Genomic DNA, 17,887 nt, shown 5'->3' with positions numbered 1-17,887 from the left:
TTCTCCATTGTATGCTTGTTAAAGCCAAGTTCTCATCCCTCCTCAGTAAGACTAGGTAAAGAGTGGCAAATACAGCACTTTTATTTTTGCCACAAAGTAAGCTTCCCCAAGACAGTACAGTCTGCACTAATGATCATCGCTGATTGTGAAGAAACATTTGCAAGAAGTATAGATTTTGAAGACCAACATCTTGGGCACAGTCCAGTATTTATAGTGGGGGAAAAGGGAGCCAGTGAATTCCCTGATATATGTAATCTTAACTACTGAATAAAATGTAGCTAAAAACTACAGGATAAAATCCTATAAATATTTTTTAAAAATCTATACATGTATTTAAAGATTGAAGAATAAAAGACAAAGCTTAAGACACTAGAGGTTCTGGCCCAAACTATATGGTCGTAAGTAGGAAACAGAAACGCAATTAGACGGTCAGCCCTTTATCTTCTCAGTTGGGTGCACAAGGCCAGTGAAGGCACATGTATGGATCAATGGACACTACTTTCAAGAATTTTGGCAACTTCAGGCTTAAAGAGCACATAAATACCCACAGTGAAATAGCGATAGAGACCAGGACTTGAAGACCCACTGAATATTAATCCTCAATTTATTAAATATGTATTTAACTGTACAGAAGTTGGGTTTTTTTTGTAAAATTATTTTTGGTATTTGTTATGCATTCACAGATTGACTATATTTAATCAGTAAAACTAACTAGAAAAGAAAGTTGTAAGGATAGTGAACCTGTGTAAGTTAGATGCTCCATAATGGAAGAGAACTTCCTACCTGGAGGCATTCCCCCTTCCCTCGGGCTTGCAGCTGTTTACTAACACACACAGCTCTGAGCAGCCTGCTGGAGCACGGAAAGCAAGGAACCTCCTGGGCTGCTGACCGGGAGGTGTCTCCTGGACAGAGCCCGCCTCTGGCACCTCAGCCCTTCCCTCTATTCAACCCTCTGCCTTCCCACTTCTGTCCCCTACCCCGCATAATCCAAACCCTCTGGCCCCCTATGATGGGGCATACTCCCCCAGCATTGAGCAGGAGCAGGTTAACTCAGCCCTGAGAGCAGAGGAGGCCACACCCCCTGTACCTTGCTGGGCATGCTCTGGCTGCAGTGCTATAAAAAGGGAACAGCTCAGCTCAGTTGGGGCTGGCACATGGAGGGAGAAGACGTGCTAAGCCTGCAAGCCCCAGCAACTACCTAAAGGCTGGGACGCTGCAACCCAGGCTGGAGACCAGACACCTCTAGACACCATGCTGGATTTGGGAAATAAGGGGAAGTAGCCAGAATGCAGAGAAAGGTGGCAAAACAGAGATTCACCAGTGAACCGAGACCTGGGGAAGCAGTAAGCAACCCAGGAGCAGCAATGGCTACCAAGTGAGTGAGCCACTGTCAAGGAGTCAGCATGTTGTAGTTAGGATTTCCTTGCTGACTCAGTGGCGAGAGTAAGCCACTAACAAGGCCCTGGGTTGGAGGGTCCAGTGGAGGGGGAGGGCCTGGACTCCCCTGCAGGGGGATATAAACCTTTCCCCTATCTACTCCTCCACAAACAGACTGTGACCATTGGGTCATGTGTGGACTATTGAACAATACTACCCTGCCAATAGAGGCGAATTATAGACTGTGATCTTTGGGTCATGTAGTGACTATTGAATTATGCTGCCCTGTCTATAGGATTCCTACGAGAGGACTAGAGGGAAGGAGCAGACAGACTTTGGGGGCAGGAACAGAGGCACAGGCTAGGAAGATAAAGGGTGGGGATAAGTGTGATGGAAGCAAGGTGGACCACCCCACCACACTTAGGACAATGTCCTCCCTATAGCCGTGTGACAGCTCCCTTCTGCACCCCGACTCCCCTCAAGAACCAGCACCCCAATCCCCTGCCCTAGGTCACAACCCAAACCCCTGCATCCCCTCGTACACTCCAGTACTCTGCCCCAGGTCACAACCCCATACTTCACCTAAACTCCTTTCCAGATCTCACGCCCCCTCCTGAACCCCAATCGCTTACTCCAAGCTCCCTTCTGCACACAACCTCCATCCCACGCGCCATGCCTTTTCCATTAATACCATGGAAGACTTTATCAAATTCTTGGAGTGCACCCCCATCAAAAATTATTTCCCACCTCTGAGTAAGAGCAAATATGAAGGTCCAGTAGAACCTCAATTCAACAAGGATTGATTTCATGAACAAGCAGCTGTACTAACCATTCTCCCAGAAAAGCAGAAACCAGTGGAAATTACATAACAAAATTTACAAGTTGACATGCCTTTGCATTCTGATGCTTTCATTGTGGTGGAAATTGCTTTGCATTAGTTTGAAGGACAAGAAGAAAGCAATAGAGGGCATCATACTGCAGTTTTTGCCTTTTACCTACTATGATTTTGAGATGATAAATTTTATAAACTTTTTGATTTTATGAACTTAATTCCCAATTAGTTTGCAAAACTCTGGTTCTATTGTGCATATAATAACTACTAATGGCTTTTAGAAAAGACTACTTGAAATCTCTTTTAATACATTTAATTTATATCATCTTCTTTAATATAACTACAAGGGGCATAATGTAAGTACTGGATGTAATTAAAAGGCATTATAGACACCAGAGGCTTTGGAACCACCGTGGTTTGCTCTGTGGGGTAGCCTGAGGTGCTGCCATCTGGGCTCTACCATGGCCCAAAGATCCCATCCTTCCCATGACTCAGGGAAAGGTATGGGTAGGAACTTGGAAAAGGCGGCCACATCTGGGTTTGGCCCTAATGTTGCTGGCTGCTGTAAATGAAAGGTAGGTTTGGGTGAAGAGTGGCGAGGAGAGAAAAAGATTTCCTTGTTGTCTTTGTCCTCACTTGAAATGGGTGGAGCTGAACTGGAGGATGTAGCAACCCTGCTTAGTCCTGAGGGTAGGTGTGGCATCAGTGCCAAGGTATGGAGTTCCCAGTACCAACGTGACTGTGAATGCCTGTTATGTGTTCAATAGGTGCATGAAGGAAAAACCGGTATCAATGGTGGGGTCGCCTTCGTATGCTGCAGTATGGAAATGTCACGGCGAGCCGATACCGGAGAGGTGTCGGTATGTGGCCCCGGTACCATCTTATACAGGGTTTGTGCAAATGGATCCAAGCATCCCTTAGCTTCAGAGTGGTGTGCCAGTTTTGGTGCCACTTGCCCTGGTACCAATGTTGTTGGTACTGGTAGTGCAGGTGCGGTCTTTTTCAGCTTCAGTGCTGGGACTCCAGGGTGTACTTCCTTAGTCAGCACCACCCCTCAAGACATGTCCATGTTGGACGTGCCCGGAACCTGTGCATACCCTGAAGCATGTACCTTTGGTGCCAATGAAGGCTTCTATTGAGGGGATACCTTTTTGGTAGCTCTCTCAGTTGTAGGAGAGGAGTGCTTTCTCTTTGAGGTCATCTGAGCTGGTGGTTCCTGCAATGCTGACATCCCTTGGTCCAAAACAGCTGTGGGGGACATTCAGGGTGGAGAGACTTGCGACACTGGCTCCAACACTGGTCTCTTTTCCATAGTCAAAAGCTTAAGTTGCAGATCCCTGGCCTTTAGGGACCTGAAGGATAGCTTCTTGCAATGGTGGAAGCTGTGTGGGGAATACTCTTGTCCTAAGCATCTAATACATTGGGAATATCCATCCGATACTGGGGTGGACATCATACAAGTAAGGTTCTTCTTGAACCCAGGAGAGACTGGCATTACTAATCCACTAACTAGGAAAGGAATAAGGAGGGTGGGGGGCTTTTTTGTTTGTTTGTTTGTTTAAATAGGAGAAGGGATGGAAAAAAGCACCCAAATTAACTTGGGGGAAAACCTGTAACAACGAACTACTCTGATAACAATCTTATCTATAAGGAAGAACGGAGCACTGCTAGGTTCCGACCATCTATGAGATGGTTGAGAAGGAACTGAAGGCTGATTGACAATTTGGGTGCGTCAGCACACTCGCTACTGCCTGAGTGGCACTGTATATGTGCGCCAACACCCAGAATACTGCTGCTAAAAAGTTCCAATTATAAGTACAAGGGCACCAAGACACCTACAGTGGAGCGCCAACAGGGACACTCCTTGAAGAAGAACAAGGATTTAAACACACAGCTTTTCATGCAATTTCACATAACCAATTTACATAGCCAATTTGAAAATGTAGCCTATAGTATGAAAAATATTTTTTAAAAGACAACGAAAGAGCCACTAGATAGAGAAAGAACATTTCCCGCTAGATGCCATTGAAAAGTTTCATACCTTAAAACAGGTTTTCTCACTGGAATATCATGAGCTCTGATGATATTCACTAAAAGATTTATGTCTCCATCTGACAGATTCTGTGCTGTAACTTTCTTTCTCTCCTTTCTTCTTGGCTTTAATGGTCGCTTTGCTTCTGCTAGTTTAAAAAGACTGAGCCCTAAAATACTAGAAATAATAAAACAGAGTTTTAGTCCCTTCTACACAGAATCCAGAGTTCTAATTCTCTCTTGACACATACACAAAACTATGCACTTACAAGAAAGAAAAATATATATTCTTGGTATCATTTCTTGGGAAACATGCTTGTTTATTAGGACAGAAGTAGCACTTTGTAGTTTATATTTTAAATCATTATATAGTGAAAGATTATATAAAAACTGAGAACATGAAATAAAGTTAATTTTAAAACTTCAATATGAATCGACTCTATTATAATTATATAGAAAGGTGTCTATTAGATAATATCATCCAATTATGTAATAAACCAAAAAAGTCTAAGTTCAGAACTATCTATGACAAACAGTAGGCTACAAAGAGGAAACAGAAATTAATGTGCCATGACATACCCCGGGCCATCAGAACTTATAACACAAGGCAAAGCAGAACAAAAAGAAAAACAGGAAAACAGTAAAAAACAGATGTGTGCAAAAGCATACATTAATGATACTAACTGAACATATTTTAATTATAGAAAGCATTCCAGAACCAATTTTAAAAAGCAACTGCCAATCAAGATCAACTTCTCATTATTCTTGTAAAAACAGTACAAAAAGATTATTTTAAAAAGTAAGAAAATGTACTAAACATATTTAACAGACTCATGTTCCAGAGTACTGTGCATGTTTTAAATATATTAATACAGATTAGACCTCTCTAGTTTAAGACACACTGGTCCAGTAACATCCGGATTCGGCATTGTTGGGGATCCAGTGGGTGCTCTGGGGTTGGAGCACTCAAGGAGAAAAAACAGAACAGCAGTATCATAAATGTGGCCGGATCAGAGAGCCATGCGGGCTGTGAGTGGAGTCCAAAGAGCCAGGGACTGGCAGCTGGGAGCAGAGCTCAGCAGCTAGAGAACACAAGCTGACAGTGGAGCCTGGCTGGGCCCAATGGTAGGGAGGCTGGCAGTCAGCAGCAGAGCTTGGCTCAGGCCAGGGGGCAGTGGAGCCTGGAAGAGGCTAGGGGCAGGGAGCTGGCTGCTAGTCAGGGCAAGGGCCAGAGGGCAACAGAGCCCAGATGGGGCCGGTGACAGATAGTGGAGCCCGGCAGGGGGCCAGCAGCAGGGTGCAGAGCACAGCTGCCAGTAGCAGAGGGACCACCATTGACCTCTCCTGGTCTGGCAAACTCCCTCGTTCGGGACTGGTCAGATCCTGAGGATGCCAAAACAGGGAAGACCAATCTGTAATATAATCTGATTTGCAAACAACGTCCCATTAACCATGTGGAAAGTTATGCAAGTCAAGCTAATTGCACTTTAAACAAACTGCGAAAATAATTATAACTATTGTTTCTCATTCTGCAACATGAAAATACTGAACAAAAAGAATTGTCTTTCTGTGAAAGGTAGCAAGTCTCTGCAATGCCAGCAGATGGGACTGTTTAGGTTTATACTGTTAAATCAAAAATTAAGCCATATCATAAGGGAACAATACTGCAGTAAATAAAATTTTCTAGTAGCAACAAAATGCAATTGTCATTTATTACCTATCTGCTTAAAAAAATTTAAAGCAAACATTAGGTTAATGTAATTTATGTGTTGGCAATGCAGAGAAAGACTTGAAATATAAGAGGTATGGAAACATAGTACAAAAAGTCAGTCACAAAATAGCAACAAATAAATGCATATATAATAGTCTGGCAAGAAAAGAGAAGAGACTTCAAACACGAAAACATGTTTGAGCAGAAGTAAAGAGACTTTGGGAAGGTCCCCAGCAACAAGGTATGAAGATATCTGTAAGGCACAGGGTAAATAAAAATGAACTTTTAACAATGGTTTCACACTATCTGCATGGCATCTCCTGGTATCTTTTCTCCAGTCTATGCGTGGCACATCCTCTTTTACCATTCTCTTTCCTCCCCTAGTCTGCTTGCTCTTTTCTCAAGATGCCACAGAATCGTGAAGCAAGAAATGTTAGAAGTCTAAACAGCAACTTTTTCAAAATTAGTTTTTTTCCTTGTCTCTGTTTCAAACATTAATTCTAAGATCAAGATCATAAGAACATTAAGTTCATTTACATATACATCTCCTTTTATCTAAAAAGGACTCAGTATCTATACTTATACATGCACATGTAGATGCGTAGTCATTACTGTTTTTCAAGCACATTACAACATGATAGCTACCTCTCAACAGGAGCAGCAGGTTTATAGAAATTCTGGAGGTGCCCAAAATGGGTTAATGTCCTTCCTCCACACCTGTCTAAAGTTCTGAGAGTGGAAGTTGGGGGGAGGGGAAAGGGGTTCAGGCTCTGGAATGAAGTTTGGGTACTGGGTGCAGATTCTGGTATGGGGCAGGAGATTGGGGTGTAAGAGAGAGTGCAGGCTCTGGGAGGAAATTTGGAGGCAGGAAAGATGTGGAGGAGGAGGTGGCAGTGAGAGAGGGAGTTTGGGGGCAGAAGAAGGTGAGGGGGAAGTGGTTGGATGCGGGAGGGGGTGATACAGGTTCTGGGAGGAAGAGTGGGGGTAAGAGGAAGCGTGGCACTAACCTGGGTCAACTTCTGGCAGCAGCTCCTACGTGAGGGGCTGTGGGATGTCTGTGCCCTGCTGCTGGCAGGAACCGCCCCTGCAGCTCCCATTGCCTGGAGGGACACTCAGGGTAGGGGCAGCATGTGGAGACACCCCCCACACACCTGGGGCCACAAGGACATGCAGATAATGGACATGGAAGCCCCAGACTTTTTTAAATCATTCAGAGACAGCAGGTGGGGCTCAGAAATGCACTGGGCAAGGTGAGCAGGAGCAGCAGGTGGGGCCAGGAGAGAGACCCAGCCACAAACTTTGCTGGAGTTGGGCCCCAGCCAGGAATACTCCTAGAGTTCAGGCACCATAGATCCATATAACTCACCACCTCCTGCCTCACAAAATAAATAAAAACTGGTTTCCAGCCCTAAAGAACGTATCATGTAAATTAAGCATGACAGAACATGTGAGGATCATAACTGAATTAAGGGAAGATGAAGTAGACAGAAAGCATGCAAGGGACAATGCTAATATGGTTTAGTATTTCTTATTTGTTTGTTTTGTTTTTTGATAACTTTTCTTTCCCCCTGACATTTCTTGTATGTATGAGGACTGAAGTGACATTTTAGGAGGGAAGATGAGGAAGAAAAGAAGATGAGGAAGACTGCAATAAACAAGGCTGGGGAAGGCATTCCAAGCACTGGGATCAGAACAAAGAGAGATGATTTTAGGAAAGGAGATAAAAGGGAGCATCAAGCTGACATGGGTGCTGGACTGGACAGAGTAATGAGATGTGCATAATATACTCTGGGAAGCCATTAAAGGAATACCAAAATCATATGATTATATTATAGACTACTAACACACACTCACACATAAACCACCCACACACCCACTAATGCACAAAGATGCATTATGAAGCAACCCATGCCTCCTAGAACCTTGGAGAGGTGAAGAGCAGAATTCCTTATGAGATATTCTAAAGAAAATATGAAGTGAATCTAATTTACAGGATTTAGCAATTAGAAACTATGGTGATGATACTCCAATCCCCATGGTATAAACAGATTTAGATTTCACCTGAAACATTGTGATTCCAGTCTCACAGTCCCCACCAACACTGTGTTGATACATATGCTCAGCACTGATTCAGTGGAAAGAGTGCTGCATTTTGAACCACCAAAGACACCACACTTGGGTCTTACTTAGAATCAGTCATTAAAGTACATGATAGGCTGGACTTTCCTTAAGTTAGTGAGGTCAAATGTGATCAGAGATGGAAGTAATATGGTGGCATACAAATATAAATAAGTATTACTGTGAATTAATACTACTACTGGAAGTAGCTTATTCCTTTAAAACATTTATGATGCATGGTTTTGTTACAGTTATTTAAACACGTGTGTATTTTGAGCATGGTGCTTACAGAATAATATAGCATTATAATAAATTCAAAATATTAATAACCAGGGAGTACAACACTAATAAATATTGTGGGATAGTTTAAAATTAGTTATTTCAATGATTTCAGATATGATTAAAAACTTTTTTCCCTTACCCAAGACTAGGAACCTCTTCTTCATTTACCAGGTCAGAGAGAAGGAAATGGTGTTTTGCTATTAGGAACCGGTTTATCACTGATTCTCTAACCTGGAGGGGAAAAAACCCACAATTGTATGTCTTATCCAAAATTACTGAAAATATGTGTGTTTCAATTTATTAAACTGAAAAGTTATTTTTAAGCCCTCCCCCATCATCAAAAGAAGGGGCATGTTCAGGGATTCTTGATTCCATTTCCATAGATACTTCCTTGGCACAAAATACTATCCTAGTCCAGGAGTAACTGACTCCTTGTAGCCAGACAGGAACCCCCCTGTAACATTCATTTTTGCTTGCCTGGAGCATACAGGGCACACAGCGCAGAAGGCCCAGGCTGTGTGACCGTGAATGGCTGTAAACAGAGATATACCAATTGCTGGCCAAGGCGTGCCCTTGACTCAAACCCATATTGATACAAACACACAGCCGTCCGCGGGGGAGGAATCTCTCGCCCAGTAAAAAAAGTCTAGTACGCACAATTTAGTTATCTCTTTTGCAAGTGTAAATTAACTTAAAACTTGCTTGTAAGAACTGGCGCCACAAAACGGACCAGTACAATTTGGCATCTTAAGATAAGAAAGAGGATACGGGTCCCAGGGGTATAAAGATGGGTCCAGCAGCACATTTACTTTGAGTGTCAATCTACCATCTATTTGCTGGTCGGGTTAGGTGTTTGATCTCCTGAGGTTCCAAGGGGACGCCCACCTCGTATTCGTCTTTCCTAGGAATTGAGAGACCGGCCCTGGCCTGACACGCTGGAGTCGAGAGGCACAGAAAGGGGTAAAAATTGTACCTGTATGTGGTCCTTTGTCTTAAGTGTACACATAGACTTAGAGCTCTTTAAAGATTAAGCTGTCACTTGGTACCATTATTTCTATTTTCTATCTTTATTTTCTTTGTAACTATTTTTAAAATCTGTATTTGCTAACAGTTAAGAAAGAGAGCAATAACCATTGTAACCATATGCTTTTATAAGTCTTTTTAATAAACCTGTAACTGTTTAAGTTTTTAACCTGACTCCTCCAGTTGCTGTAACAGAACCAAGCACAATTTAAAAGAACTTCAGCCGGTCATATGGGACAGGTATAGGAAGAGCTTAGGCGTTTGGATCTGTGTCACTCACAGGTGACAGGTCCGTTGGGGCACCTCTCAGTCTTTCCCTAAGGCTGCCCGCTGCGAAGGAATCAATCTTGCATTCTAGCAGCTAAAATCTGAGGTGTAATAAGCTCTTCCTATAAAGGGGCGTCTGTTGGCCTGCTGGCTACCGTCTGTGACGGGACCCCGGTCCTAGCAGTAAAGACACGGACGTTAAACCTTTTCTCGGAAACACACACACACACACACTGCCCTGACCATCGGCTGACACTCCTCAAAAAGCAGTCTAGGTAGTTGTCTCAGACTAATGATTCTGGATCGATATAGACACCAACTTTGTGGGTGCTCAGGGGCTCAAACTGCAGCTTAAAAATGATCTTAATTATCTTAATTATTTGCGAGAGTCTACAATATTGAGTCCTACTATTTTCTTACTATAATTTTACATCAAATCACTTCCCAACAAAGTCCTCATACTTTTGTATTACAGTAATCGCTTTATAGGATTAATACAATAATAATCAGTTTCATATAACATCTCTCTATTTCTATTATTTCCAAAAGCTTTGAATTAAGTCAATAAACAAACTTCCTCTCTCTCGGCAGAACTCTTCTTTAGATCTATTTTTCAAATGTAATTTGGAATTACATCTGCCACTTTTAACTAATAAAAATGAAGTAAACTGTGGTGAAAAATAAATAAAGTAGGAGTAAACTAATTAGCAAGAAAGAGAAATACTGACACTCTTTGCATTTCTCACCTTCTGGAAATACTTGGCAACTAATGCTCTGTGTGCATCTAGGTGATCCTTGTTGTCAATTATATCCCTTTCACGGAGCCTTTTCTCATAGTTCTAAGTGTAAATACAAAAATTAAGACTGTGATTTGATGACCTTTCTAGTGTACTTATGTCACATAAAGAGGTAACCATTTTATTAATATAACCACATAGGATCAAAAGTAAATCAACTCCAATGTTAGATGTTAGGAGGTACATTTTTAAGTCAGTATGTAGCAATTCAGTTGCACATTCAAGTAATATAGATAGCAATCACATGGCTTGAACTACAACAAATAGCTTTGAAAATTTCCTTTTATCCTTTCCGTCATGAAGCTGAACTTTGATTTGTTGGTATAAACCACTGTTTCTCAAATTCGACAAAAGGAGGGGGGGAGGGAGTTCGCCAAAAAAGCCACATCTAAACTACAAATTCCCACTGAATTTGCATATCCTCTTTCGACTGTTCCACGTAGTCTAGATGAGCCCTTAATGTCTACAATGGGAATATGCCAACATTTGCTTCAGTTCAGCAGCATTGTTTTCTTAGGCCCTCTCCGAAAAGTCCAACAAATGTTAATAAAGCCGGTGCCTCAATTAACTTTGCACAACCTCTCTTGATGTTTTGCAGTGCAGTTCCACTTAAATCTTCTTCCTACAGAGTCTGTTACAGCAGCTATTTCTTTGGAAGGATAAAATCAAATTCCAGATTCAGGTAATGAGGTATGTTTAAAGTGAAATACTTTTTGACTTACAATCCATATAATCTTTTTGGAGTCAATGCATTTGAAGTCAGGGTAGAATGTGGACCTCAAGATGATGAGACACTGACTTTATCACATCAAATATCACTAGAGATAAAACTAATAAACATTTTATTAAAGACCTTTAAATACCATAATTTAAATAATTTCAGACAACTGCCTACCTCAAAAAGTTTTTCAGTTATTTCTCTTTCAAGTAAAGGGACTTGTTTATAATTACGGAACTCTGCCACCTCTCTGTGTCTGAGTTGTAGGAGCCGGAATCTTTTTGATCTGTTAAGTTCCTCATCGGAAACAAAATTAAATTCTTGCTGCAATTGCTCCAGTCTGAAGAAACCAGGAACACAACCATCTCCAGTAGTGGCAACCTAAATAACAAAGGTAAATATTAAAAGTTCAATTCAGAGTGAAAATTTCCATAAAATAATTTCAGATTGACTAATTCCATTAATCTCACTGATACACTGACAAGAGTCTCATTGTAAACGTATGAGGCCAAAACGTAACTGAAATATTTCATATTTTAAAATAAGTGTTTAATAATTCTTAATTTTTAGTAAGAATGTAATATGAAATATTGTAGTAACTGTTAAGAGTGACAACTGAAGCTATACATATACCAAAATATAAAGGAAAACTATGCTTCAAGCATAACAATTTAATCTCCAATATTGCAAAGACATGGTTATATGTAGCACCCCCAAACACATGGCCATGAAAATCATGTCATGGACTGTAAAAACTGGTCTGTGTGTGCTTTTACCCTATGCTACACAGATTTCGGAGAGACCAGTGTTTCTCAAATTGAGGGTCCTGACCCCAAAAGTGAGCTGCAGTGGGATTATAAGGTTATTTTAGGGGGCTTGTGGTATTGCCACCTCTACTTCAGCAATCAATGCCTTCAGAGCTTGATGGCCAGAGAGCAGCTCTGAAAGCAGTACCCTGACAGCAACAGCTCAGCAGTAAGGATGGCAAAACCATAGAATGACACCTTTAGTTTTCACTGTTTTCTTCAGAGCTAGGCAGCCAGAGAGTGGCCCTAGTCATATGCATAACTTTACCAAAGTGAGTAGTCACACTGAAGTTAATGTTCAAAAAGATCCCAATTGCTACAAATCACTGAAACTACTCATATGAATAAAGTTATTCACATATGTAAGCCTTTGCAGGATTGAGACTTGAGGTAGCTAAGAACAGCTTGTCAACACTTCATTCTCATTTGAGCAGTATCATCTTAGCCAGTGCGACTACTCGTGTAAACAACTGCTCCCCACAAGCTAAAGGGTTTCACAATTTGGTCCGACATGCACATTAAAAATATGGTTGTGTTTTCTTTCCGTTACACACCAGTGTAACTCTACTGAAAACACATCATGCAAAACAAGTTTACATTTCAAAATCAAGTACCTAATATTAAATTCATATTTGTATTATGTATTAGAAATACCATGCTTAATTTTCTCCATTCTTATAAATGGTTCGATCTTTCAGTGAGAGCTGCTATTCAATATTTCTAGCTACAAGGCCTGTCTGACCATAGAGTAATACAGCTCAGCATCTGAATGCATTTCAAAATTGTGATGAGGTAAATTTTTTTAAATTTAAAAAAATAATTCATGATGCTGCTAACTTCATCACATTTAAAAAAAACCTAAGGTAAGTTAAACCTTTCTTGATAAACCTTTCTACGGAAGATGAGATATAAAAATTATCCACTAATCAAACTAAAGGATTGATTGTCCTCTTTTCTCCTCAGGAACATTATACAGAACCAGTCGTACTGGCTTGAACTCTACACATTTTATGCCTAGGCTCCTTTCTGGCAGTGGCTATGGGCTCTAGAAGTACATGCATACTTCCTAATATAATGGCATCTGGGATCAGTAATATCTGACTCTTTTACAAACAAACAAAAAATAAACAATTGGGAGATTATTTTCTAAATGAAAGAGAAAGGTGAAGGATACCACTCATTCTTACTAGTCATCACTAAGCAATCCAACAACAAAGACCAAGAGGGGAAACTAAAACAAAGCTAAAAAGAGCCAAAATGTGTACTTTCGCCCTGGTTTCAATTATGAACCTCATGATCTCATACCGCTAAACAAACACTAGAATGTGTTGTTTTATGATCACTAAGAACCTAATCCTTTTTAAAAAAGTGAATGGCAAAATTCCCATTGACTTTAATGAGAGCAATATATGGCTTTCGATGAGACCAATATAATTACATTAAGCTTTTAGGGACAGAGTTAGCATGAAAGAGTTATACAAACTCAAGTTACTGAATTCAATCTGTGTTTTAATGTTTAGGGAACAAAAAACAAGTATTTGTATCAGATTAAATTTTAAACAACTTTAAGGATCCTAAAATCCACTAATTCAGTGACTGATTCTAAATTTATGGAAAAACAGCAAGTTAGGAGTATGCAATATGTCACGTGAAACATAAGAAACAGAACTGAACTGCTACTTTTTGTATTTAAAACAGTATTATTTTCTTTACTTCCTTTAAAAAGACATAGAAAAATGTGCAAAACCCAGATTTCAACAAAATGGCTTTATTAAAGCCTTCTTACCATTATCAACTGCATCAAATCTGCATTTTTGGGGTCATTTGGATCCAACTTTGTTTCTGCTGCCCACTTGGCTAATTTCTTCATGTCAGTTAAGCCTGATGTGCCAATAGATGCAATGGCATCAATATTTTTTAAAGCACTGAAATGACAGAGTTGATACCAAAGGATTCTAATTTTAAAAAACACGTGTATTTTTGATCAGTGCTATATAATAAACAAAGAATAATATTTTGAAAAAATATTTGGACTGCTAATTCTACCACTGAAAATATGAAAATTGCAATAAGAAAGGAGGTCAGCTTTTGCTTTTTTCTCTTCAGGACTTATTTTGATACAAATATTTATGATCTATAAAAGAACAATGTTTTCTTTTGTAAAAAAGACAGTAAAATTTACCATAACAAAATTGTAAAGGTTTTTTTTTATGCAATTAATCAAGCTTTTGAGTTTTCAGAATGGTAGTTTATGAAAGTTTTTGGAATTAAAAATATTTTACCTTTTAGAATGATAGAAACAAACAAAGGTATCTTTCATTAGCACTAAAGGTATGTCTGCACTTGCACCTATTTCAAAATAGGGATGCAATGAAGAAATTCGAAAATGCAAATGAAGCCGGGATTTAAATATCCCATGCTTCATTTGCATAATCACATTATGGCACTATTTTGAAATATTGCTATTTTGAAATAAAATGCGCTTCATAGACGCGTTATTTCAAGAGAAAACTCTTTTCTCAAAATAACCCTTAAACCTCAATTTATGAGGAATAAGGGTTACTTCGAGAGAAGGATTTTTCTCTCGAAATAACGCATCTACACAGCGTGTTTTATTTCGAAATAGCACTATTTTGAAATAGCACTATAATGTGATTATGCAAATGAAGCATGGGATATTTAAATCCCGGCTTCATTTGCAATTTCGAATGTCTTCATCTGCATCCCTATTTCAAAATAGGGTGCAAGTGTAGACATACCCTAAGAGAAGTTTTATATACCTATGGGCATCTTCAAAGCATTGCCTGAATGTACCAGGGTGATTGCCCTTAAGGGCTAGTGAGCCCCAATTATGAACAAGCTACATCTGGTTTGGATCAGGTGATTCCTCTATAAATCACAACAAGAATCTGCAATGAGAGAGGGAAAGAGAGGGAGAGTCTGGCTGCAATAAAGGAGGTTATGAGAGTTGTTGAGACTGCCAGAGACAAGAGGCTTGGCAGTAAGATGAAGATGAGAAACCCCTGAAGACAGAACTCAAGACTGGCAAGGTAAGCATTATGTTGTTTTTAGTTTTGATTTATTTACTTGGAAAACTGAAAAGGAATTAAAGTCTGGCAAGAAGGGCTTGGAGATCAAAGCCTGATCAGAAGGCCTGTGAGATGGCTTGTTTGATGGGAATATAATGGGACAGCTCTAAAGAGAAAAGAAATTGTAAACAAGGTTCTGCAGCAAAACCCCTACCTACATGTATCTTACCCGTCCTATGAGCAAACAAAAAATTTCACACAATGCAGCACTGTTCATGAGCATCACATTCATTCATATTTCAAAAAGCTCTGCTGCACAATTGTACAGAAATAATAGAGCTTATATAAATGAGCCCTTGTCTCATACTACCAATGATCTTTCAACCTCTCACCATACAGCAAATATGAGTTAAGCAATCTCAAATAACTGTCTTTCTTGGCTGCAGTTTGCATCAGAGTACTGAATGGATTATCAATTGGGGAAGAACTATTTCCCATGTAAAAAAAAAAACCCCAACAAAAAAAACTCCAGGGAAAATTCTGAGCATGCTCTTTTAAGTCACCTAATATCACTTCTAAGCTGATGTCAGGGTCAGGGGAACATATTTATCCTTGGGGTATGTCTACACTTGCACCCTAGTTTGATCTAGGGATGCAAATGCAGGCATTCGAAATTGCTAATGAAGCGGGGATTTAAATATCTGCGCTTCATTAGCATGATCTCACCAGCATGCTAGTTCGAATCACAGCTGATTCAAACCAGGAAGTGCGCTCCGGACCACGTTAGTTCGAACCAAACCCCTTGGTTCAAACTAACGTTACCCCTCATTTTGAGGAGTAACGTTAGTTCGAACGAAGGGGTTTGGTTCAAACTAACACATCCCAGCGCGCACTTCCTGGTTCGAATCAGCTGTGATTCGAACTAGCACGCCGGCGAGATCATGCTAATGAAGCGCGGGATATTTAAATCCCCACTTCATTAGCAATTTCGAATGCCTGCATTTGCATCCCTAGTTCGAACTAGGGTGCAAGTGTAGACATACATAGTGAACATCGTTCAGTTGATTGGAATTATATAGAAGAGACCAAAGCTGTTACTACTAGGAGGGGGCACTCCATAATGCCTAGTCTGCAAACCTCAGGACAAAGGAGATTTTTTTCTACAGAACAGGGATCAGTTTCTGTAATAGGGATGTAATAGTATAGTTGATTAACTGGTAAGCAAAAGCTTATAGATTAATATAGACGACATGCACTTCCTGGCTCAGTTTCGGCTTACACTGGGTCCAGGAACTTAGACACTTGTCGCTGGACAGGGGCTGCTGCAATTCCATGCTGCTGCCTCTGTATCAGCAACAAGAAGCCGGTCTCCAAGGGGAACAGATTTTTAAACTGGCTCCCGTCACAGACCAGCTCCCGCCTAGCACCCTGTGATGCTGTCTCTGAAACAAAGGCAGCAGCATGAAGCTCCTCAGGAGTGGGGCCAGAGTGCACTGGCTGCTGGCCCCCCTCCTGGGGACTACAGAATAGTCGAGCAACCGATAAGAATTCATGAGGTTAATCAATTATTCAATTAACTGATATTTAACGTCCCTATTCTGTAACTTACCAGGCTTCCAGAGATCATGTGGAACAGTGGAAAAGTAAATTTAGTATGGATTGAAGCCAGGTTTATTTTTCACGTATTAAATTAGGAAGAGCAACAGTGACAATACTCTGCTACCCTCTTTACCACTCCTATGGTTCAGTTTCTCTTAACCCAGGATAAGAATGTCACATAAAGTAGACGTATGTATTTTGTATAAATCTAGATTTGGGGCTGTGTTTCTTGGCGATGAGTACTAATAATGTTCTCTTCACACTCTACCACAAGAAACAAGAAGAAAAAACAACCAGACTGACCTAGTTTGCTATTTGAGCATTATAATAATGAAGGCATCAAGTGCTACTTCTTTTTCTAGTGTTATGTCTAGTTACCAAACGTTAAAACCAAACATTTACCTAAAATGTTATTATCTCTATGTCCTTTGCATTAAGAGAAACTGCATAGGAAAAAAAAGTTGCTGTATTTTAAAAATTAATATGACAGTTATATCTTTATTATTAAAAACCACTCTTTAAATATTTTTAAATACCATAATATGTTACATTGCCCAACATATCACTGCAGCATATTACCTTGGAATCCCTATGTTCTGCTGGGATGCTAGAGGAATTAAGGGTATTCCATTGTCTCCAACTGCCCAGGAAACACTATTGGACACTTTGCCAGAGGTCATTAAAGTAATCTTATTACTGCCATCAGCTTCAAATGAAAATGGCACACCTACAACCAGGAGAAAAAAACCAAAAAATTATCTTTTCTATAAGTTTCAAAATTGGAGTATCCTATTATGATTTATGAAACACTAATTCAACATCTGTGAAAAGAACCTACTAACACCAACAACTATTTTCTTGGAAGAAATTTTTTTCCTAACTGCACAATGAATCACTGGAAGAAGGCTTTCAATTTTCCAAAAGGTGAGAGGAATGAGGTTTCCTTCCTGAATGATAATGAAACATTGAGCTGAAAAGTCAGACCCCAGGGAACCATGATTGTACAGCCTTATGTGTATCCACCACGCTCAGTGCCCATCAACTTACTCAATCTCTTCTGCTCACCATCCACATCTTTCACTTTGCTTTCCCTCACTGACTTTCTCTCCATGCAGATCATTCCTGCTCTTTTACCTTACTCTAGTCTCTGCTGCGAAACACTGAAACTTGAGTCCCTGGCTTCACAATATGACTCACAATGACTTTTTATTTTTACCTTAATTCCCCCTTTTCCTATTCCTTTCTTTAGTTTATCTTCATTTGCTCTATTTGTCTAGCAGAGAAAAATATATTTTAT

At 40.1% G+C, this 17,887-nt stretch overlaps 1 protein-coding gene across 5 annotated transcripts in view; it reads right to left on the bottom strand.

Annotated features, from left to right (window-relative positions):
* CC2D2A (coiled-coil and C2 domain containing 2A) overlaps positions 1-17,887 on the bottom strand; it is a 124,334-nt gene that overhangs the window by 48,282 nt on the left and 58,165 nt on the right. For all 5 annotated transcript variants that reach the window (XM_075930702.2, XM_075930704.2, XM_025178410.3 and 2 more), the window contains 6 exons: positions 17,170-17,317; positions 13,749-13,887; positions 11,334-11,537; positions 10,388-10,480; positions 8,491-8,582; positions 4,251-4,418 (listed from right to left, as the gene is read on the bottom strand). In XM_075930702.2, the coding sequence (XP_075786817.2) occupies positions 4,251-4,418; positions 8,491-8,582; positions 10,388-10,480; positions 11,334-11,537; positions 13,749-13,887; positions 17,170-17,317 (844 nt within the window). The remainder of the gene's footprint in view (positions 1-4,250; positions 4,419-8,490; positions 8,583-10,387; positions 10,481-11,333; positions 11,538-13,748; positions 13,888-17,169; positions 17,318-17,887) is intronic.

Source organism: Pelodiscus sinensis, chromosome 4, assembly GCF_052426305.1.
Source record: "Pelodiscus sinensis isolate ZL-2025 chromosome 4, ASM5242630v1, whole genome shotgun sequence".
NCBI classification, from domain to species: Eukaryota; Metazoa; Chordata; order Testudines; family Trionychidae; genus Pelodiscus; species Pelodiscus sinensis.
This window is presented reverse-complemented; position numbering and strand designations above follow the sequence as displayed.